This window comes from Callospermophilus lateralis, chromosome 2 (genome assembly GCF_048772815.1).
Source record: "Callospermophilus lateralis isolate mCalLat2 chromosome 2, mCalLat2.hap1, whole genome shotgun sequence".
NCBI classification, from domain to species: Eukaryota; Metazoa; Chordata; class Mammalia; order Rodentia; family Sciuridae; genus Callospermophilus; species Callospermophilus lateralis.
In genome coordinates, this window is record NC_135306.1 from 105279620 (window position 1) to 105303476 (window position 23857).

At 38.9% G+C, this 23857-nt stretch overlaps 1 protein-coding gene and 1 long non-coding RNA gene across 2 annotated transcripts in view; one reads left to right on the forward strand and one right to left on the reverse strand.

Moving 5' to 3' along the window:
- Nucleotides 1–17922, forward strand: part of Clmp (CXADR like cell adhesion molecule) — a 95659-nt gene extending 77737 nt beyond the window's left edge. Inside the window, exons 4-8 of the mRNA XM_076846246.1 lie at nucleotides 7292–7493; nucleotides 8434–8601; nucleotides 9289–9411; nucleotides 13474–13615; nucleotides 14184–17922. Coding sequence (XP_076702361.1) covers nucleotides 7292–7493; nucleotides 8434–8601; nucleotides 9289–9411; nucleotides 13474–13615; nucleotides 14184–14484 — 936 coding nt within the window. The 3' untranslated portion in view covers nucleotides 14485–17922. The remainder of the gene's footprint in view (nucleotides 1–7291; nucleotides 7494–8433; nucleotides 8602–9288; nucleotides 9412–13473; nucleotides 13616–14183) is intronic.
- LOC143392574 (uncharacterized) lies at nucleotides 4365–23857 on the reverse strand. Its single transcript, XR_013090379.1, has 3 exons — nucleotides 23775–23857; nucleotides 7304–7434; nucleotides 4365–4515 (listed from the first exon to the last, which is right to left on the reverse strand). It is a non-coding gene; the product is annotated as an uncharacterized LOC143392574 (long non-coding RNA).

A 23857-nucleotide genomic window follows, 5' to 3' on the forward strand; every position in this document is an offset into this window, starting at 1 on the left:
GGATCTCAATACAGGGATAATAAATAGTGGGTAAAGTTGACAGAACTTTATGACTGCCAAGGTGTTGAGAATAGAGTGAGGGTGACTGAGAAAGAAAAGACAGGACGGGTTGGAATAGATGTGATGCTTAAAGTCGGCTAACCAATGACGCAGATCCCCAGTTTAGCTTTGCATTTCAAATTGAAAAGAAATGTATTCATCCCTTTTGTCTAGAATGCTCAGAGTAGGCAGGGACCATCTGGGGGTGGGTAGGCAGTCTCAGGAACCTCTGAATTGTAGCTTTGATATCTTGGCCACTAGAACTCTGGAGCTTTCTTACTGGTTCTAGGAATGGAAACACAATGAAATTTCTAATATAAGAGTGATCACTTCCCCAAAAGTTAGTCCAGACCACACAACAGAAATCTTGTCTATTTTTCAGATTGAGAAATTAGAACAGAGATGTTCCAATTTTCATGCCTACCCTTGTGTACTTCTCTCTTTCACTCTTTCCCTCTTTCCTTTGGCTTCTTTTTTTTTTTTAAGAGAGAGGGAGAGAGGGAGGGAGAGAGAGAGAGAATTTTTTAATATTTATTTTTTAGTTATCGGCGGACACAACATCTTTGTTTGTATGTGGTGCTGAGGATCGAACCCAGGCCGCACGCATGCCAGGCGAGCGCGCTACCACTTGAGCCACATCCCCAGCCCCTTTCCTTTGGCTTTGAGCAAGAAAAATCCTGGTCTAAAACAGAGAGAGACCTGCATTTATCTGCATTCAAAACAGTTTTACAATTGCTACACCGACCACAGCACAGCAGAGCAACTGCCAGAAAGTTGAGCTGATCCATCTGTTCCATACAAGCCTAACAAATTGTCCTATCCTCCAGGAATGCCATAAAAACAAACAGCCCACAACAACTGTAATTCATATATTTAATTTTTTTTTGCTTGCTTGCAAAATAATTAAATTGATGTTGTTTTTCCATCATACTGCAATGAACAACTTAGTCTCAGCACTATCTTTCTTACAATTAAAAACAAAATAAAGCCAGGCGCAGTGGTGAACACCTGTAATCCCAGCAACTCCGAAGCCTGAAGCAGGAGGATTACAAATTTGAAACCACCCTCAGCAATTTAGCAAGACCTTCTTTGGGAGACCCTGTCTCAAAGTAAAAACTAAAGAGGACTGGGAATGTAGCTTGGTGGTGAAGTGCCTCTGGACTAAGTCCCTCATATTAAAAAATATGGGGGCACACACCTGTAATCCCAACGGCTCCAGAGGCTGAGACAGGAGGATTGTGAGTTCAAAGCCAGCCTCATCAATGGCAAAGTGCAAAGCAACTTAATGAGACCCTGTCCCTAAATAAAACATAAATTAGAGCTGGGGATATGGCTCAGTGGTCAAGTTCCCCTGGGTTTAATGCCCGGTACCCACCCACCACCACCCCCCCAAAAAAAAAAAATATATATATATATATATATATACACACACATACACAACATGTATATAGAAAACCAAGAAGCAAACAAGCATCTGGGATCCAAAGTGTGTCCCAAACAAAATGAAACAAAAAGAAAAATCCTAAAAATAAAACAAAACAAAAAATATTGCAAGGCTGTAACTGAAGTGTGAGTGAAAACCTCATCAGAAGTGTGAGTGAAAACCTCATATTTAAAATGATTAATTTTAAGATTGTCTTACAATTTAATTTGTGCTTTCCAAAATGCTAGATGTTTACTGTATGTTATCTGTTCTTTTTTTTTTCCCCATTAAATATTGGGAAGGGATTTTGGGGAGAAGAAAGAGGAGCAGACAGAATCAGGCCTACTTAAATGTACTAACCACTGTGGTATAGACTTGCCCCATACACTAAAGCTTGAAGGAGGGAGTCACCATTCTAATTGAGAAAACCGGTGAGCCTACATACAAAAGATATATAGGTGTTGTTCAGACAAAAATAGAGACATTTTGATACTGAAAGCTCAGTCCTTGTCCAATGTTAATCCAATAACAAGGACATGATTTTTGAGAAAAAGAAAAAAGAAGTTTTATATCTTTGCTAACAAAAGAGAACACACAAAGGACTCCTGTCCCAGAGGCTGTGATTTTAACTGTCAGGGGAAACCATGGGCTTTTAAAGAGGGATTACAAAGGTTACACTCCAGTTGTGCCCTGTCAGGAGTCATAATTCTTTTGTAATCTTGAGAGAGAGCCATTTCTTGAACCACTGGTGCCAGTCCTAAAGGCTGGATTCCTGCATTCCTGAAATCCTTGAGCTGAAGGACAGATAACTCTGCCTAGGATGGAAAGAAGGTTAATCTTGCTTCCCCCATGGTGAGGTAGGGGGAAAAGCAGAAGAGAAAGGAAAAAAGAAATGTCAGTTTTAAAATTATATTCACAGCATGAAGTGGACCCCTGTTATAATTTCAGAAGACTGAATGATCAAACCCCAAAACACACCAGAGGACATTGTTCAGAATAAAGAAACATGAGGTTTGAAAACTAGGTGAGCGCAAAGAGATGTGAGGGCAGAGGTCAAAGGTAAGGTGTGATCCAGACTGCACTGGACCCCACATATACCATTGGTAGGTGCCTCCTGAACATCATTTCATGCTAAGAAATATTATGAAAAGTACAGTAAGTGCATTTAGTTGAAAACTTATCCTTAAACAAAACATCAAAACAGAGAGTTTGTCTTGAATTTCTGCGGTTTTTTCAATAGCAGCTGCAAGTTATAGATAAGTGGAGAGGGAGAGCTGCATCTTGGGGAAGGGCATTCACCTTTTAGAATCTAAAAGATTTAGCAGGGCATGGTGGTACAAACTTATAATTCCAGCAACTCAGGAGACTGAGGAAGGAGGATCACAAGTTTGAGGACTCTCAGCAACATAGGGAGACCCTATTTCAAAAATAAAATATAAGCTAAGTGCAGTGGCACACTCCTGTAATCTCAGTGGCTCTGGCGGCTGTGGCAGGAAGATTTGGAGTTCAAAGCCAGCCTCAGCAACTTAGTGAGGCCCTAAGCAATTTAGCAAGATCCTATCTTTAAATAAACTAGAAAAAAGGACTAGGAATGTGGCTTAGTGGTTAAGTGCCCCTGGGTTCAATCCCTAATACCAAAAAAAAAAAAAAAAGATGCAAATGATTTTTGGCCAAAGAAGATATAAATCCCTTTTAGACCCATTTCTCATTTGAACCGGTTTAATGTCTCATTGGTTATTAAAATCTTTGACATGTGTTTTTGTCTGTATATATGAAAATCATGGTTTTACTTGATTTTTAAAAAGTTATACTTTAACACTTATAGTACTCATTTCTTTGTATTTTTATCATTTCTAGCACAGTGTAATGGATAGAGTATGTTTTAAATCAATGCTTATTGAATGAAGAGTTGTAAAACATTCTAACCAAAGACAAAAACAAGAAATGCATATAAAATAACCCAGAAGCATTATTGAAAGCACATCCAGCAACCTGTCTGCCCATCTGAAAGTCTTCCACGATTCCTTTTCAAATAAAATGGTGCAGAAACAGTAATGCACAAGGCCTGGATTCACCCCCAGTTCAAAAAAAAAAAAAAAAAGGTACAAAGAAATATTATGGATGAGGGGTATAGCTCAGTGGCAAAGAGTACCCAGCATGAATGAGGCCCTGGGTTTCATCACCAGCACTGCAGGGAAAAAAAAGAAGAAAAGAAAAAGAAAAAAAAAAAGAATGTTATGGGTGAGAGCAAAGAAAAAAAAAAAAAAAAACCTTCTCAGTCTTGAGTGTCATATTAAGAAAGGTGTAAAAAAAAAGGGGGTGTAATGAGAAGTAACCATTGATTTGGGACTTAAAAGAATGAATAGGAAGGAGGAGTGAAGGAAAAGTAGGGAATGTGGAGGGGAATGGAGTAAATAACATTCCATGTATGCATGTCTTTGTTAAAAAGAACACCACCTCTATGTATAACTATAATGCTCTAATAAAAATTTAAACAATAGAGAAAGAAAAACAAAACAAAAAAAAACCAAATTGTTGTTTTTGTTTTTTTTTTCAGTAATGGGTTTTAAATCCAGGGTTTTTTTTTTTTTTTTTTAACCACTGAGTTACACCTCCAGCCCTTTTTATTTTTTGAGAAGGGGTTTCACTAAATTGCCTAGGAATTTGTGATCCTCCTGCCTCAGCCTCCTGAGTTGCTGGAATTAGTCATGAGCTGCCACACTTAGTTGAATAGGGTTTGTGGAGAGATGGAGAAAAAAGACTTAGATCTAAGTGGAAAAATGCAGTGAGCATACAGAAACACAACTCATTTTCATGAAATGGGAATGAGGTAGTTGTGTTAGCGTTTTCGCTGCTGTGACTAAAAGACCTGACCAGCACAATAATAGAGGAGGAAGTTTATTTGAGGGTGCACAGTTTCAGAGTAGTCCATAGAAATCCAGTTCCAGGGCTGGGGATGTGGCTCAAGCCGTAGTGCGCTAGCCTGGCATGCACACCGCCCAGGTTCGATCCTCAGCACCACATACAAATAAAGATGTTGTGTCCACCGAAAACTAAAAAAATAAATAAATATTAAAAAATTCTCTCTCTCTCTCTCTCTTAAAAAAAGAAAAAAGAAATCTAGTTCCATTCCTCAGGGCTTGAGATGAGACTGAACATCACGATGGGAGAGGGTGGTGAAGGGAAGCAGCTCATCCCATGGTGATCAGAAAACAGGGAGTTTTTACTCTCCAGATACATAAAATACACCCCAAAGCCATACCCCCAAAGTCTTACCTCCTCCAGCCACACCCTACCACTTCAGTTACCAGTCAGTTAATCCCTGTCAGGGGATTTATTTACTGATTAGGTTAAGACTCTTATAACCCAATAATTTCTCCTCTGAACCTTCTTGCATTGTCTCACATGTGAGCTTTTAGGGGACACCTCACATCCAAGCCATAACAGTATTCTGATACACCCTAGTATATGAAGTAGAATAAAGGAGATTGAGACCAAAATATAGAGGTCATTTTGAGGACCAACCCTAGGCTGAGTCTGGTCATCATTCAAAGATAGTGGGGAGCTGTTCGAGTTTTGAGCTGGTGCATTGGCAGAGGCAGGTGCATTGGCAGAGGCAGGAGCATGGTGAGTTCAAAACCAGCCTCATCAATTTAGCAACATGCTAAGCAACTCAGTGAGACCCTGTCCCTAAATAAAATACAAAATAGGGCTGGGGGTGTGGCTCATAGTAACAAGATTAACTGGACAGCAGTATGTAGGGCAGAGTGGAGTGGAAAGAAATATACAGCAGCCAGGGAGCTTGAAATATGAAAATAGAGTTTATGCCCGATGTGGTAGTATGGGTCTGTAATTTCATCTACTCCAGAGACTGAGGCAGGAGTCTTGCTTGAGCTAAGGGTTGGAGGCCAGCCTATGCAACACAGCAAGACTCCATGAAGTAGAAGGGGGTGGGGGACAAAGATGAAGATGAAGACAAAGACAAAGAAGGAGAGACACAGATATGAGAATCGTCACAATAGTGTAATATTGAAATGTGAGGGCATATTGAGAAAATGTTTTAAGTATATTATTAGTTACAGTGTTCAGTTCTCCTCCACTCCTCCTCTCCCCCTAGGACTGTGAGCTCTTCAGGGGAGGAACTATGTATGTCTCATTCCTATTTGTTTTCTCAGTGCTGGGCATAAGTGCCTGACACAAGCTCAGTAAATATCTGTTGAGGAAAAAGGATATGCAGAGAAGAGAGAAAACGTTTTTCTCAGAGAGGTGGTAAGAGCAAAATGCATGATGGTACTGAAAAAGTTTTTATATAATGGAGAGAGAATGGATGGACTCTTCATTGGATAGCTTTAAATCTTTTCAGAAAAGTATCGGATGAGCTTCAGAGCATCACATGATTGAGGAGGGGTTAAAGGCTTAGAGTGAAACAATTTAGACAGCTGCAGCCAGAAATGTGCTTGGGAGACTCCCATATGCTTGCATGTCTTTTTTTTAGTGCTGTTCTATGTATCTGGAATGCTCCCTCAGCCCTTTTCTTCCTGCCTCTTGTCTTTTATTTAGTCTGCTCATCTGTCAAAGCCTGATTCAAATATCAAATTTTCTGGGCCAGTCTCCCTGATATTATTTCAAGTAAATCATTCCTTGTTTTTTTCTTTTTTCTATGTTTATATTTCTCTTCTTGTTAAGCCTGCTTGATTATAAGTTACTTGGAAGAGTGTTTTACTCATCTGACTTCCTCCTGACCCAAAGGAAGATCTCCATGTTTGCTGCCGGTTAAGTCAAACAGGTTTACGGATAGGATTGCTGAATGACAGAGAGGACAAAGATGAAATTATGTGGCTGAAGTTTTGATGGATTAGATTAGCATGGTTTCTGTAACTAACAGGAGTGATAAACTAAGAAAATTCAGGGAAAGTTTACAAAAGTAGAGGCAGTTTTACTCTTTCTCCTTCATTTGTAAACTTTACGAAAGAATAGTTAATGAGCAGTGAAATGAATGCAAGAGGGAAAAAAGAAAGAGGGAGAGAGGTAACTGTAGTATGTAAGAACAAGATGAATTTCAAAGATCCATGTTCAGGGCTGGGGTTGTGGCTCAGTGGTAGAGTGCTCGCCCACCATGCTTGAGGCACTGAGTTTGATCCTTAGCACCACCTAAACAAAAAATAAAGATGCTGTGTCCTCTTAAAACTAAAAAATAAATACTAAAAAAAAAAAAAAAAAAAAAATGGGAATAATAACTACTTGGGAAAAAAATAACTACTTGGAAAAACTGTGGTAAGAACTAAACTAGATCTCACCTAAATGCTCTTAAGACAAAGAGTGTAGTGTATTTTGAAGATATCACATGCAAGTGGTAGAAAATGCAACAGACAGAAAAAAGTTTACAGGGCAAGGGTAAATCTCTCCATTCTTACTCTCTGTCCCTTCAATTCTCCCCAGAGTCAACTACTGATACCATTTGTTGCATACTATTCCAGAAAAATTCTATGCTAAGAGTACACAGAACTGTGCACTTCTTTCTGTAACTTAGATATGTGAACTTCAGTATGCAACCCAATTTCCTAATCTATAAATTGGAATGATTCTGAGCATGAAATAATTAGTACCTTATAATTAAATGCTACACAGATATATTATTCATGGAAGGAGAAGCGAGGCCTAAACAAAATTGTACTGCTATTGAGAACCAAGGCATCTTGGACTATTAGAATCAGCCCCAAGCTTGGCCACTTAGTGCCACTGGGAGTATTCCCTTTCTTCATCTTGACATCAGCAGGGGAGGAACACTGAGAGCCACATTGCTTGACTCTGCCTCCATCTTTCCCACAGGTGATCACTTACTCCAGTCGTCATGTCTACAATAACTTAACTGAGGAACAGAAGGGCCGAGTGGCATTTGCTTCCAATTTCCTGGCAGGAGATGCCTCCCTGCAGATCGAGCCTCTAAAACCCAGTGATGAGGGCAGGTATACCTGCAAGGTGAAGAATTCAGGGCGTTATGTGTGGAGCCACGTCATCTTAAAAGTCTTAGGTAAGGCAGAGTGCCAAGGTAAATGTCATATATTAATAAGATCTCTGTGAGGGATAGGCAAATAAGTCATGGTGGTACAAAACTTTGTGTTCAGCACTTTGTATTATACGCTTAGAGGTCACCTAGTCCAGCTCCCTGCAAAGAAGCATTTATGTTCTGTATTTCAGCCATATTTCCCATGATAGCCCATTACAAAATTTAAATAGCCTCTAGTGTTTGTAATTTTTTGCGGGGGGTGCGGGGGTAGTGCTGGGGATTTAACCCAGGGCCTTGCAGGCACTCGACCACTGAGCAACATCTCCAGCTCCCTTATAGTTATCTTAAATCTCTCAGAGATGATTCAAATTTATTGTTGTTGCTATTATTATTATTTTGGTACTAGGCATTGAACCCAGGGGCATCTTACCACTGAGCTACATCCCCAGCCTTTTTTAATTTTTGAATTTTGGGACAGGGTCTCACCAAGTTTCTGAGGCTGGTTTTGAACTTGCAATCTTCCTGACTCAGCTTCCCAAGTTACTGGGATTACCATGGCACCCACCTTATTTTTTGATAGCAAAACCTACTAAGTTCTACTTAATTACCTCCAATTTAATGATTTTCTATCCCTATTTCAGTATCAATAAAATCACACTTAACTTTCCTAAAATTTCCTAAAAAAAACATTTCTCTTCTTTGAAAAGTATGTAGTTGTTTCTGAGGTAGCCCCTAAAAATTACAACAGCACCACTAGTAGCAGCTTAAACTGTGTGTGTGGCAGAGGGTGAATAAAGTGGGTTGAAATCACAGGGTAATATAACCCATGCCTAGTTGAATCCCAACTCAAAGGTCAACCATAGGGTATGGCTGGAGAAACAACTCAATTGAACATAGTTTTTCCTTTGATGTGGTGTTTAGAGAATCTTTGAATTATTACACCTTTTTTCTCTTTTTTGGGCAGTGAGACCATCCAAGCCCAAGTGTGAGTTGGAAGGAGACCTGACAGAAGGAAGTGATCTGACTCTGCAATGTGAGTCATCCTCTGGCACAAAGCCCATTGTGTATTACTGGCAGCGAATTCCGGAGAAAGAGGGAGAGGATGAACATTTGCCTCCCAAATCCAGGATTGGTAAGTCATCTTTCTACCAGTCTACTGTGCCAATAAGAGAACTGTGTTCATGAATTCTAAATCTGCTTTGTCAGCAACTCACTATATGACCTTGAGGACATTGTGGAACCTCTTGAAAATGGAATTTTTTTTATCCATAAACTAGGACAGAAAATCTTTCTTCAAATGCCATATAAAAGTGGTAAAAGAGATTAGGAAAAAATATTACAGAAATCTACCATATCTAATTGTCTTGTTTAGTATTCCATAAAGATCCACAATCTACTTTTTTTTTTTTTTTTTTTTGGTACCAGGAATTGAACTTAGGGGCACTTGACCACTGAGCCACATCCCCAGCCCTATTTTGTATTTTATTTAGAGGCAGGGGCTTACTGAGTTGCTAGGCACCTCAGCATTGCTGAGGCTGGCTTTGAACTCAAGATCCTCCCGCCTCAGCCTCCCAAGCCAGTGGGATTACAGGGATGCACCACTGTACCTGGCAAGATCCACAATCTTTTCTAACTTTTGAAGATGTACTACAATTTAAAAGAATATTTACCTGTTTTCCCATGCTAAAAAATGAATCTGTTCTATTCATTCTTATCAAACTACAATACAGAATCTAGGTCAACAATGTCCTATATAGTCAAAAATAAATAAAGATTCTGTCACTAAGGCGACTTAATGTCATTCTTTCTGCTTGTATAGACTACAACAACCCTGGCAGAGTTCTGTTGCAGAATCTCACCATGTCTTCTTCTGGGCTCTACCAGTGCACAGCAGGCAATGAGGCTGGGAAGGAAAGCTGTGTGGTGCGAGTGACTGTACAGTGTAAGTATCCAAAGGATTTTTTTGTTTTATTTTTTGCATTGTGGTTCAATGTAAGACATTTTAATCATGAGCAAGAGTAGGGTCAAGGTCAAAGTCTTTATTTCCAGAAGGATATGGCAATTACCAAAATAAATTTGGCAGTTGCAGGGACCATTCAACAATTGTGTCTGACTCCATTTGCCAGCTTGTAAATTAACCTGCCCTCTAATGAAATGTAGGCTGGGATATAGCTTAGTGGTAGAGCACTTGCTTGCTTGCATGAGGCCTTGTGTTCAATCAATCCCCAGCACCAGGAAAAAAAAAAAAATACTTCAGCCAGGTGCAGTGGCACACTCTTGTAATTCTAGCAGCTCTTGAGGCTGAGGCAGGAAGATCACAAGTTCAAGACCAATGTCAGCATCTTAGTGAGGCCCTATGCAACTTAATGAGAACCTGTCTTAAAATAAAAAAATAAAAAGGGCTGAGGATGGAGCTCAAGAGTGTTGGGTAAAGCACCTCTGGGTTCAATCCCAGTACTCACCCACCCCCACCCAAAAAAAGACTACTTACTTAAATGAGGAAGCTAGTAAAATGTTTAAAGAGCATTTAAGAAGGGATAGAAACAATTTAACAAAGAAAGTGAAGATTGCTGAGTTAGGCATTGGACTGGTTAATATTCTTCAAAATCACAGACCATAACTTCTGGGGTCACTTGTTTAACTGGTACCAGCAATCATTTCTGTCTTTATTGGACAGAGATTTACCAATTGCCCCTCTACCTAGAAGTACATTATCAATCATTGTACTTCTTATGTCTGTTTTCAAGTTTCAGGTTATTTTTTCTCACAGATTTAACAGGCACTTCACAGAAAAAGAAATACTGTTAACTGTGTTTTATATCAATAAAATAAGAGGACCTCTCCAAAACCCCACACTTTTTATTTTGTATATTTACTTTGGGGCTGGGATTCACCCCAGGAGCACTTTACCATTATGCTACATTCCGAGCCTTTTAATTTTTTTAAATATTTTTTTTTTTAGTTGTCAATGGGTCTTTATATATATATATATATATATATATATATATATATATATATATATATATATATATATATATTTATATGTGGTGCTGAGAATCGGACCCAGTACCTCACACATGCTAGGTAAGTGCTGTGCAACTGAGCCACAATCCCAGCCCAAGCCTTTTTATTTTTTGAGACAGGGTCTCATTAGTTTGCTTAGGACCTAAGGCTGGTCTCGGACTTGTGATCCTCCTGTCTCAGCTTCCCTAGCTGCTTCCCCAGCTGCTGGGTTTACCATGCCCAACTTACTCTTTTTAAAATTTTAAGCCCTCATCTTAGTAAATTTAAAAATAAATGTAGTGCCAATTATAAGAAAGATTATGAGGAAATAGGAGTTTTTACATTTTTTATCAGAGTGTAATCTAATAGCACCATTTAGTTTAATCTACAGACTTTGGGGTAGTAAAAATAGTGAAGTAAAATATATCAAATACATAAATTCTAAATGTACATTTTGATAGACTTTCAAAAGTAAATATACCTATATAACCAGTATCATGATTATGGACTCATCACAGTTTCTTCTACCATTCCATTACCCAGATTACTACTTTATCCATTACTAATACTTTATTATAAAATTACTTTAATAGGAATACTTTTTCTTTAAAGAAATGAAATTATTCCATTTATGTTCAGCTTCTTTTTTTTTTTTTTTTTTTTTTTGGCGGGGAGAGTGGGGGAAAGAACCAGGGATTGAAGTCAGGGTACTAGACTACTGAGCCACATCCCCAATGCTAGTTTGTATTTTATTTAGAGAGAGGGTCTCACTGAGTTGCTTAGCTCCTAACTTTTGCTTCTGACTTTGAATTCATGATCCTCCTGCCTTTGCTTCCCCAGTCATTGGGATTACAATTGTGTGCCACCACACCTGGCCATTTTATAGTGTTCCATTGATATGAGTATACAACAATTAGTGACCCATTTTACTTTAGACGGAAAAGTTATATCCAGCAATACTTATGTGAATTTTTCCTTCAGAGATATTCCATAAGTGTGCAAATACATATGAGAAAGAATAATATATTTTGAATTGTGACAATGTGAAAGCAACCCAAATTTCTAGTAACAGAAAATTCATCTTGATTATATGTGTGTTGGGGGTGTGGTAGCAGGGAAAACACATTCCTTAATTTGATATTACCCAGATAAAATAAATCCAGCACTTTGAGAAGTTAAATAAAAGATATCTAAAGTTCAACTTTTTCAAAAAGTCAATTTTTAAGTAAAGAGGTCATTTCGTTTATAAGGATATTAGAAAAAAATAAAGATAGCAGGATAAGAATAACCAGCACTTTCTATTGAGTATACTTCTAAAATATAGGTAATATTCATCTCCCTGCTTTTGTATACATTACTCCTGCCCAACCCAACCCACCACGATCTCTAACCTGCCATAATATAAGCATGCTAATTTGTGTCACTGCTTCCCCTTTCTTCTTCATGATCCATTTTTCCTATAATAGCCATGGAATACTTTCTCAGATGTAACTTGGATCATGTTACTTATCTACAGCTCTTAAGGCATATAAGGCCCTGTATGAGTTGGTCCCAAGTATTTTAATAGGAATACTATTATCCCATCTCTGACCTCATGTGACCTCAGCCCCCTACTCTATATCTTGCTTAGTATGCCCCAAACCCATACATATTCATTGCACTTGCTACTCCTTCTGTCCTAGATAATCAGAAGAAACAGCCTTTTCTATAATTTTTTTATGAATGTTTTTTAGTTGTAGGTGGACACAATACCTTTATTTATTTATGTGGTGCTGAGGATCGAAATCAGCGACTCATACATGCAAAGCAAGCACTCTACCACTGAGCTACAACACCAGCCCTTCTATCATTTTTTTTATCTCAACTCAAAATATCACTTCTTCAGAGTCCCAATGACCCAAACTCAAGTGGTATCCCCTCATTCTCTAAGTGATCACTCAATACATTTTTACTTTCACAGTATGTAAATATTATCTGAAATTGTTTTTATGTACTTATTATCTATTTTCCCCCTTCTGGAATATAAACTCCAAAAAAAAAAAAAAAAGCAAAAATCCTTGTCTATCTTCACAAATGCCTAAAACTGTGCCTGGTTTGGCACTTAATAAACACCTAAAACTGTGCCTGGTAAGCACTTAATAAATATTTAGTGTATGGATACAAGAGTGTGTGAGTTACTAATGTGCAAAATCACATTCGCTTTGATTTCTAAATTTCTTTTCTTTTTTTTTGGTACCAGGGATTGAACCCAGTGGCACTTAACCATTTAGCCACATCCTCAGCCTTTTTTGGATTTAAAGAGACAAAATTTCATTGAGTTGCTTAGGGCCTTGCTAAATTGCTGAGACTGGTTTTGAACTCACGATCCTCCTGTCTCAGCCTCCCAAACCACTGGGATTACAGGTGGGCGCCACTGCACCCAGTCTGATTTCTAAATTTCTAGGATCCACTGGTAATTCCCACATGGAGTCTAACATTATTGGCTATACTCTTTTTAATTTTACTGTTGGAAGAAGAGGGAAGTTAGAGAAAGCAGAGAAGTTGATAGAACCACAGGATTGCCTAAATGATGATCTTATTAAGGCTGACAAATATTCAGATCTAATACAGTAACTATCCTAGCCCAGTTTATCATCTGAACTAACACAGATTTATTCAATAAAATCTAGGCCAATTGCTAGTGAAGTCTGTGATTCAATATTTACAACTCAAAACTATCAAGAGGGACAGTCATGTAACACAAGAGGATAATGGGGTGCTATTCTGGAAGTCAGATATAAAAGAAATATATAAATGGAAGTCAGCAACTCAGCAAGTCCCTCTCTCTAAATAAAATCTAAAACTGAGGATGTGGCTCAATGGTAAAGCGCCCTGGGTTCAATCCCTGGTACCTTTGGTGTGTGACACTGCACCCAGCTAGGGCTTTTTTTTTTTTTTTTAAGTTCCTGTATTTCCTAGCTTATGTTAGGTTTTACTTGTGCTTCTGCTTCTGAGAAAACAGATGTACAAAGCATCGGCATGGTTGCAGGAGCAGTGACAGGTATTGTGGCTGGAGCCCTGCTGATTTTCCTCTTGGTGTGGCTGTTAATCCGAAGGAAAGACAAAGAGAGATATGAGGAAGAAGAGAGACCAAATGAAATTCGGTAAGCTTCACAAGTTCCACTTCCATCAACTTTTATTTCTAGGGCCAGTTCCTTAGTAACTAGTCAAAATAAATATTCCCAGTTTCTTCTGAATCATGACTTTGTTAAAATGATTATTCTGTTAAGGAAAGAAGTTGTGGTCTAGGACAGGTCTGGTTTACCTGGACTTTATTGTGAAACTATACATAACAGAGATATAAAAGTTCAACTTTCCATTACTTCTGATTCATTTCCATGTTCAAAGGGCATACAATAAAGGCTGGGCCTACAGGCCATGAAAGGGTTCACATACACAAACTCTTATGTCAGGGTAAATGCTATAGAAATCATTTCATGTGGAGACATCCTCCCAGTGTAATAGGATGGATCTCTGGGCCAAAAACCAAACCTTTGCCGAGCACTAAGTCTTAAGAAATGAGGAAGTGCTTTGTTCCCTAAATGACTGCCTTCTGATGGTATTGTTTGAGGTTTAAAACTTGAGGAACTTATTGGGAAACCTCAGGAGGACATAATCATGGTGGAAGCAATGCCAGTACTAAAGTTTATCTTTGCTGTTTTTTCTCTTCAGAGAAGATGCTGAAGCCCCCAAAGCCCGGCTTGTGAAACCTAGCTCCTCTTCCTCAGGCTCTCGGAGCTCACGCTCCGGTTCTTCTTCCACTCGCTCCACAGCAAATAGTGCCTCACGCAGCCAGCGGACACTGTCAACTGAAGCAGCACCCCAGCCTGGGCTGGCCACCCAGGCATACAGCCTAGTGGGGCCAGAAGTGAGAGGCTCTGAACCAAAGAAAGTTCATCATGCCACCCTGACCAAAGCAGAAAACACACCCAGCATGATCCCCAGCCAGAGCAGAGCCTTCCAAACTGTCTGAATTACAGTGGACTTGACTCCCATGCTTTCCTAGGAGTCAGGATCTTAGGACTCTTCTAGTCATTGGAGTTCAGTCACCAGCCACACAACCCACTCAAATTAGATAAGAGGTCATTTAAGTACCAGTGAACATCACATGGAACAGATTCAGATGAGCACTTTACTTATACACCACCAAATGAGCAAAAGGATGTAAGCTGATCATCTCCAAAAAGGCACCTATTGACCTTTAGACCAGAGTTGGGGGGGCAGAGGGAAATAGGAATACAAATCTGTCTACTGACCAGGACCTGTGGTGAGGAGGTTGGGGAACAGTGAAGTGAATGCTCTTAAAACTACTCACCAGGGATGGTTTGTATCAATACTCCAATTCACTACTGTCAAGAAGAAATGAGGTGTTTTTCATAAATTTTCTATGCATTTCTGCAAACCTACTGGATTATTGTGATTATTCAGATAGTCTAACAGAACCCACAGCCTTATATTAAACCAATCTGTACCATGTATGGGAATAACCATTCCCAAAAAACTCCAAAAAAAGGAAACATGTCTCTTCTGTTCAACTTACTTTCATATGTCATAAGTTTGGATATTAATTTCAGAAGGAGTTGAAATAGTTGTAGTGAGAGATGGAGAAGAGTGATTATGTTTCTCCTACTCTTATCTATTGCTATTAATTTTCTTTACACTGAACCCCAAACTAAGAACTAAAAAAGGAGTCCGAAATGTGTGACAAGGGCCTATGGAAAGCTTACCATATTGAGGTTCAGAGGATTGCTGACAAATATCAGAAATATATACTGGAGCAATTCTGAGTTTTTCCCTCAAATCAGATGCCTCTAAAGACTACCCTGCTGGATATCTCCAGAAGATGCAAATATTCATTACAGGATATTTAACAATGTCCTTAGCAAGAAGTTCTCTAGAGAAAATGATCCAGAGATGTTGAATCTGACATACTATTATAGTTTCTTTGGAGAATATGTGAAACCAGAATTTCAAGACTGACTGGTCTACAAAGAGAGATTAGATCAGTTTTCTCTTAATATGCCAGGAAGTGATATAAAGAAGTTTAGTATTGCACCAAACTTGGAGCTTCCTCTATTTCTTTCATTTTAGAAGGATGTGAATCTGGGACTTTTGATGATTCTAGGCCTTAAATTATCAAAAAGATCAGATTGTCAACATTTCCTTATGGCTTTGCAAATGTATGTCATAATCATTCCCTCATGAGAGGCCAAAGCAGAGAGAAATTCAGTATTTTCTCAGTTTCAGCTTCCACAGAAGCCTAGCTCTGGGTTGGAAGAAAAGGGAACTAACACATAGGGAAAATAGTGAGAATGACTAGTGCCTGTTAACATTTCAGTTGTCAGCATCTTGGAAAGAATTAGCAGAAAGGATTCACCAGGAAAGCCATTGAAATAGTTGGTGCATGGAAGAAGAAAGGTTATCTGACAAACATAAAGTAGTAGCCTCCAATATAATAAAATGTCTTTTTAATTGTTTTGACTATTAGGATACCTGTCCCAAAATGCTGATCCTGAAATTGCCATTCAAAGAACCTAACACAATGTCCACTGTTCACCATTGGTAGAGCTGAAGTAGTAGGCCAGAAGAAAGAAAAAATAATGCCAAGTATGGTGATGAAAGCATTGTCTCTAAAATAGTAATCAGATGCTTCCAAAAGACAAGACGACCTGGGATTTTGTCCATTCTCTAGTTTTACCTTTTTTTTTTTTTTTTCTTTCCTCCAGTACTAGCAATTGACTCCAGGGGCAATCTACCATTGACCTACATCCCCAGCCCCTTTTAAAAATTATTAATTTTTTTGAGACAGGATTTCACTGAGCTGCCCAGGCCTTGAATTTGCAATCCTCCTGCCTGAGCCTCCCCAATAGTTGGGATTACAGGTGTGCACCATTGTACCTGGCTCCTCTGGTTTTTCATTCATTATTTAATTTCACAATAGTGTTCTCCCATAGTATAAATGCATTTCCTTATAAAGTTCCTAGGAGTTGATTCTTAGGTTAAGTTTTTGTTGGTGCTAGAGATCTAATTTAGGGCCTCGAACATGCTAAGCAGAAAGTCTTAACCTGAGTTTTGCCTTCTTCAAAAAAAGATAAAAATGAGAAATTTAAGAAGAAACATAAAAAATGCCTGCTGTAAGTTTAAGAGAACTGGCATAGTTGGAATGCTTCTTCTACTTTTTTTTTTTTTTTTTTTTTTGTGGTACTGGAGATTGAACCCAGGGCCTTGTGCATGCAAGGCAAGCACTCTACCAACTGAGCTATATCCCCAGCCCCCTTCTACTGCTTCTTATCTCATTGTAAGATATAAAAAATCCTTTACTCTGAATACCTCCCCCTCCCTTTTTTCTTTTCTTGAAGGGTGGTATCCTGGCAACATCTCTTGTGCTATGTAATTATGAGAATTCTCATTCCTAGAGTACCTGAGCCAAACAAGTACACTGTGGAGGCTGCAGCTGTGTCATCACTAGCAATTTGCTCTCATTATTGACTACCTTTGAACCTAAAGCGTCCTACCTGTGTCACTGAAAGCAGGAATCAATTCCCTTTGCATGAAAAGGTTTAAATCACTTAAACAATGTTTGTTTTCAGAAGGCTAAAATACCACTGAATATCCAGGTTTTTTTGAAAATCTATTCACAATGGAAATCTACAACAAATACACAAAAGAGAGTATACAAAGAGTTTAGAGATTCTAGGGAATCAAAGATCTGAGAGAAAAGGTGCTGAAGTCTTGCAATGCTTCTCTTTGAGTCCAGCATTTGGGTTCAGATAATATAGGCTCTGGGCTTGGGATAAAGTTAGAACCACTACTGGTTCCAAACCATATTCCATTGACTTTGCAAATCAAATAAATTGACTCTTAAATATGAAAACAAAAACAGGATAAAATAACTAAATGGTAGAAATAAATGTTGTAGAAAGAAAACACAGATGGAACGATGTGGATGTTTAGAGAATAACCATTTCTATAAAATATGTAAACCAAACTTTAATTTGTAAGATAATGAATTGATGTCTTTGTTGTTACATTGTATAAAAACAGTTTCAGAATGACTGCTCCAAAAAGACATATATAATTTTGCTTCTTTTCTGGTGTTAAGCTGTTTGTTTCAATTTTAATTTCTAAGTTGCCTTGTAATTGTTTGAGCATCATAAAAACCAAATATTTATTATAGATGCATCTGTATCAGCAATTAAAAAATAAATAAGTAAAAGTGATGCTGTAGGAAAGGCTGAAGCTCATGTAACCAGCCTGGAAATTTGTTTATCAGCTTGCTACCAACAGAACAGAAGAACTCAGACTGAATATGGTCTATTATTTATTGATTTCAGTCACAAATACATCAAGTACTTTATCTCACAAGGAAGTAGTACAGAGGATACCAAGAGATATCAGAATTTCTTTATCAAAATCAATAAGCAAAACTTAATAAACAAGTAATTTTATAAATTGGAGACTGAACCCAGAGGTGCTTTGCCACTGTATAACCTCAGTATTTTTTAGAGACACTAAGTTGTTGAGGGTCTCTGTAAAATGCTGAGGCTGGCCTCAAACTTGCAATTTCCTCCCTCAGCCTCCTAAATTGCTGGGATTACAGGTGTGCATCACTGCACCAAAACCACAAAACAAGTATTTTGTGCCAAGGTAACACTAAGAAATTAAAATAAACCTGAAAAGAGAAGTATATACAAAGATGTTCACAAAAATTTGAAAACAAACTTCAGCGTGTAAGCCCAAAATGATGGTGCAGACCTCTACAGATTCAGGGAAGTTGCTTGTTGTTCTTTGGGGACTCTAGGGACCCATTTTCTGGTGAAAATGGCCATTGTTTACAGAAGGGGTTTTGGTTTTATAGGGTACAATTAGGATAGTTTTATCATTGGAACTTGTGGGTGTACCATTAGGAAAGTCAGGGGCTAGTTAAGTAGGTTAAAAATTTTAACTCGGAAGGGCAGCTATAAAAGGTTGAGATTCATTGTTACTTGGAGAGATAGGAGATTGATCGCCTCCTTCCTTCAGGGCCCATAGTTCAGTATTTACTGTGTGTCCTTTTAGGACTAATTTGCAATGAGGGGAGGTCTAAGTCCAGAGCCCAACATTCAGTATTTGCCTCCTTCCTTCAAGGCCCATTGGTAAAGGATTTACTGGAAGGTTAATGCTTGGCTAGTTTCCCCTCCCTCCTCCCAAGCTGCATTATCTCTCTGCTTTTCTTTGGGGCTGTTTTGTAGGATTATTATTTTTCATAACTCTTCATAGAGATCCATCGATAAAATAATAGCAATAATAGTAATTATCACATATTACAACAAATGGGGGGGGTTTTACTATGGATTGAACCCCAGGTTTGCTTGACCCCTGAGCTACATCCTCAGCCCTTTTAAATTTTAGACAGGGTTTTGCTAAATTGCTGAGGCTGCTTCCTGAGTTGCTGGGAAGACAGGTAAGCACCACCATGTCTGCTCATGAACTGACCAATTTTCATGTGTCAGAAACCATACTAAGTATATTACATATATTTTTCTCAATTTCAAACTCACTTCAACCCTATGAGAAGATGTTTGCATTATTATCTCATAAAGGAGAAAACCAAGGCTTGGAGAGGTTAAGTCAGTAGCAGAAAGCTAGGATTTAAACCCAGTCATTATGTTAGTATGTTCCATCAGAACTGTAAGATCCTGATTAATGACCATTCTGGTTCCTGAAATCCTCACACCTTTATCCTCAGCTATGAGTTTTCCCTTCCCTTTGCTTTCTTTCTTGCCATAAAGCTTTTCACTCTATATGGTACATAGATAGCTCATTTACATAGTAAGTCCAAATTGTTTAAAGAATTGTCTTCTTTTGCAAATTAGGACAAAGTTTTCAACTTTATAATCGTATATGATGTTTTTATATGATAAAATAATAATGGGCTTAGATCATATAATGCATAATAATACTTGTTAAATGTTAAGTACAGGATGCTGAATACAGCAAGGTTAAGAATTTTGTCAGGTTTTCTGAGAGGCAAAAAGACAAGCTGCATTAAGAGGCCAAATTAATAGAGTTAATTTTCCAAAGATAATAAGGGCATGTCAATTTATCAAATATTTAGAATTTAAATACTTCAGGGACCCCAAACTTAAAGCAATCACGTTTACAATTCTTTAGGGCAGATTTTTCCTCCCCTTTCCCTCCCCAGTACTGAGGATTGAACCCAGAGGTGCTCTACCACGGACCTACATCCCCAGCAATTTTTTATTTTTTGAGACAGGGTCTTGCCAAGTTGTCCAGGCTGGTCTGGAACTTGAGACCCTCCTCTCTTAGCCTCTTAAATAGTGGGGATTACATGTCCAGCTATTCACTCTTATTTTTTATTTTATTTTTTTGTCATGCTGGAGATTGAATCCAGGGCCTTTCATGTTAGGCAAGTACTCTACGACTGATCTACATCCTAGCCCTCTTGTTTTTGTACATCTCATTTTTCTCATCATTCTTGAATAGAAAAGTTATTAAAAGGAAAACTCAATTAGTTTTGCTACTTATAAGCAGATCTGTTGAATGTTTGAATTAATAAAAGAATAAAGTGCTCAAATTAAAATATAATTTATATAGTTCCTCCTCTTTACAGTGCAGTGGTTACACAAGATATTTTAAAAGGAGTTTAAATTTAATAAAGTAGAAAATAATGTAGCCTAAGAGTTAAGAGTATAAGCTTTGGAATAAAATAAACCCGATTTTGAAAAATTCAGATTTAGGTAGAAAAAATTATTTGATCTATATGGGCCTCAATTCCTTCATTTAAAATGGAGGTAATATGGGGCTGGGGATATACCTCAGTTGGCAAAGTGCTTGCTTCATATGCACAAGGCCCTGGGTTCAATCCCCAGCACGCCCCCCCCACACACACACACACAGAAAAAAAAAAATGGAGATAATAAAACCTGCCTAAAATAGTTGTTGTGAGGATTGCATGCATGCTGTACATAAGCATGTAATAAAATAGCAATGGCAGCTGGGTGCTATGGCACATGTCTGTAATTCCAGCAACTCAGGAAGCTGAGGGAGGAGAATCACACATTTAAGGTCAGCCTCTGAAATTTAGTGAGACTGTAATAAATAAATAAATAAGTAGGTCTGGGGATGTAGTGCAGAGCGATCCTTAGTACCACCCCCCCACCAAAAAAAAAAAAAAAAAAAAGCAAAACCAGCAATGGCAAGGATTCTACTGTCTGTAAAACACCACACAAGGCATGAAAGTGTTGTAAGGCATATCATCTTGTTAGGGAGGCAAGACATAAGATGGAAAAAGGTATCAGGGTTACTTATATGTATCCTATGCTCCAAAACAGTAATTTATACCTGACTATAGTCAGAAAGTCAAAATATTAATAACAGCTTGACTTATCCTAGTTTCAAACTTCCTTGATGAAATGCCATAAATACACTCACGTCTCTGGGCATACACTGCATCTTTTAGTTGTGTCACAGGATTCAAGAATGGTTTTTGTTTTGCTTCACTATTGGGGCACTCTACCATTGAGCTACATTCCTAGTCTTTTTTATTTTGAGAAAGAACCTGGCTAAGTCCTGATGCTGGCTTTAATTGTTGATGAACCTTTATTTTATTCATTTGTTTATATGTAGTGCTGAGAATTGAACCCAGTGCCTCACACATGTGAGGCAAGTGTTGTACCACTGAGCCACAACCCCAGCCTGAGGCCCCTGTCTTAAATTAAATGAGCTGGGGATATAGCTCAGTGGTTAAGCACCCACTACCTTCACTCTCCCATACACAAAAAAAGGTTCACTTTTTTTTTTCTGGTACTGGACAGAGGTTCTTAACATTTTATAGGGTCTTGGCTATCTTTGAGAATTTGATAAAAGTCTTTGGATTCTCTGATATTTACAGCATTAAAAATCCCAAGAGAAAAGGGAGAGAACTAAAATATCAGGCAAAGGATAAGAAAAACTTTACATGTTATAACTTTATCCAATCCTCACAACTCTGAAAGGATTGTTTTGTAAGCTGAAATTATCTCTACACAAGAAAATGGCTTGAATTCGAATTCAACTCTGATTACTATTCCATACTGCTCATTTACTAAGAACATAGTCCATTTACTAAGAACATAGTCAAGTCCTAGAACATATTTTAAGAGACTAGAAAAGGGTTATTTGTTCTGCTTTTTTTTCAGTGATGGGGATCATCAGGTCCAGGGCCTTGCACATGCTAAGCAAGTACTCTAAAGCTGAACTATACCCCCAGCCCTGTTCTGCTTTTTAAAACCACTGCTATTGGGTGGGATCCCCCAAACCAGTGGGTTTGGGTCTCAGCTCTATTTTCCACTAGTTCAATGATTTAAATAGATAAACTTTGGAATTGAGACTTCTGACTCTAGAGCATGAAAAAAAGTGCAGAGAGCAAACGAAATTGAAAAGAATGCCCAGAGTATACATCTTCCTTCTGGAGTTGGAGTCAAGTATATTTCTAGAAAGGCAATCACACTGTAGTGAAAAAGCTACATTTAAAGCCTGTATGTCCCAGCTATTCCAAAGGCTACTTGGGCCCAGGAGTTCCAGAGGATACTGAACAACATAGTGAAACCATTTCAAAATAACCAAAAAAAACAAAAAAAAAACCTGTAACAGTGGTCCCTTTACCTTCTGAATGTAGTCCTCATTGCTCTAAGGTTTATTATTTTTTTTTTAAAGTGTTTTTTTTTTTTCCTCTCTTCTCCCTGCCCCCCCAACAAGATTAGGAAGACAGTGTTATCTTTTCTTCCCCTAGTTAACTGCCCTTGAACACACCCACTGCAGGAAGGAGATGCCTGGCTGAGGATTCGGAAAGTGAAAATCTCCCAAATTAACAAGTGAATGCTAACAGGCAAACAGGATGCCCTGGGACCCCCTACTGGAATGTAACCCTTGAAAAATTCCTTTAACACCCCGCCCCCACCCACCCATCCAGAGAGTCCCGGCCTTCAGGAGAGGAGTCCCTTGTGTTTCTCCTTTGCTAGCAAAGCAGTAAAACTTCTTTTTCCTTTTTCTCAAAACCTTGTCCTCATTATTAAATTTGGCATTGATTGGCATCGGGGACAGGGATGGAGCTTGTGGTTACAACCTAGGTTTGACTTTAACCAGAAGTTTATTTTCCCATAAATAACATCTTGCAGCCTCATTTTTCTGTTAATATGGTAATGAATAATATATATCTCAAAAATCGTTCTGATGCTTAAAAACAAAGCACTCTGCCTTGAAAGATTATAAAAAATTAACTTCTTAGGAGGTAGGGGGAGGCTAAGTCTATACCCCACGGTCTTAAAGATAACAAGAATAATCAAATATGAAAAGATTCTTCCTTCATGTTTGACTCTGTCCCTAGGTTTTACTGGCTTTGACAAGGGCAAGGTGTCCTCAATTCTCGGCTAGCCTTCCTCGCTTGGTCTGGCGAACTTCCAAACCAATCTTTGGTAGCTTGGCTACTAAAACATTCTATAGAATAATCTTAACAAAATTCTCTAACTCTTCAGTGTTTATTTATCTAGTGTACAGAAATAATAGCTGCCCTGCCTGTTTGAAAGGACACACGGAAAGCATTCAAGGAACTCCGGCAGGCTTGGAAGGGTAAGGCCCCGAAGCCTGCCTCCATGCATCACAATTTAAAATTCTAGGCACTGTTGTTTGGTGGCTCAGTTACGTTTTCAAGGACTCTGCGGGGTCTGTTGTTTAATTTTTGATAAAAGCCAAGGCAGTGAAGACATTACCTCATGTTACTGAAAATAAAAAAAGCTCCGGAAATCTAAATCAAGGACACAGGGCTACCGGAACCTCGAATTGCTAATGCCTAGCTCATCTACAAGGGAAAAATACGGGACCTTTTAAATATTTATTTCATAAATAAGAGAGAAACGTGGCAAGTGGGGGAGGGCCTGACCCAAGCCCCATGTGCTCGGCGGGAGGAGGGGCCCGGCTCGGCGCTCCAACGCAGGGCCGTGTCCAGGGTGTTCTAAGGGCAGGAACAGAGGCGAGATACCGCGGCGGCCTGGCGGTTCACCCTAACCCCAAATCGAGGTGCCCCTGAGCAAGTTACCCTAGAGGGGCCGTGAGGCCGAAATGACCGCTTCAAACACTGAGGGTCCGCCCTATCCCAAAGCCATTATAGCTAGGAAGTGTGGGTGCACGGAATCGGGGTGCGGGGGCCCAGCGGACCGTCTAGAATACCGCGGTGGGGGATGGGGAAGGAGAAATGAGGACTTGGTGGGGGAGGGGAGGAACAACCTTCACGGCCATTTTGTCCTCGCTCCACTTCCGTCTTCTCTTCCCGGGCTCCCGACCCCGGACCCCTCCCTTCAGGCCCTGCG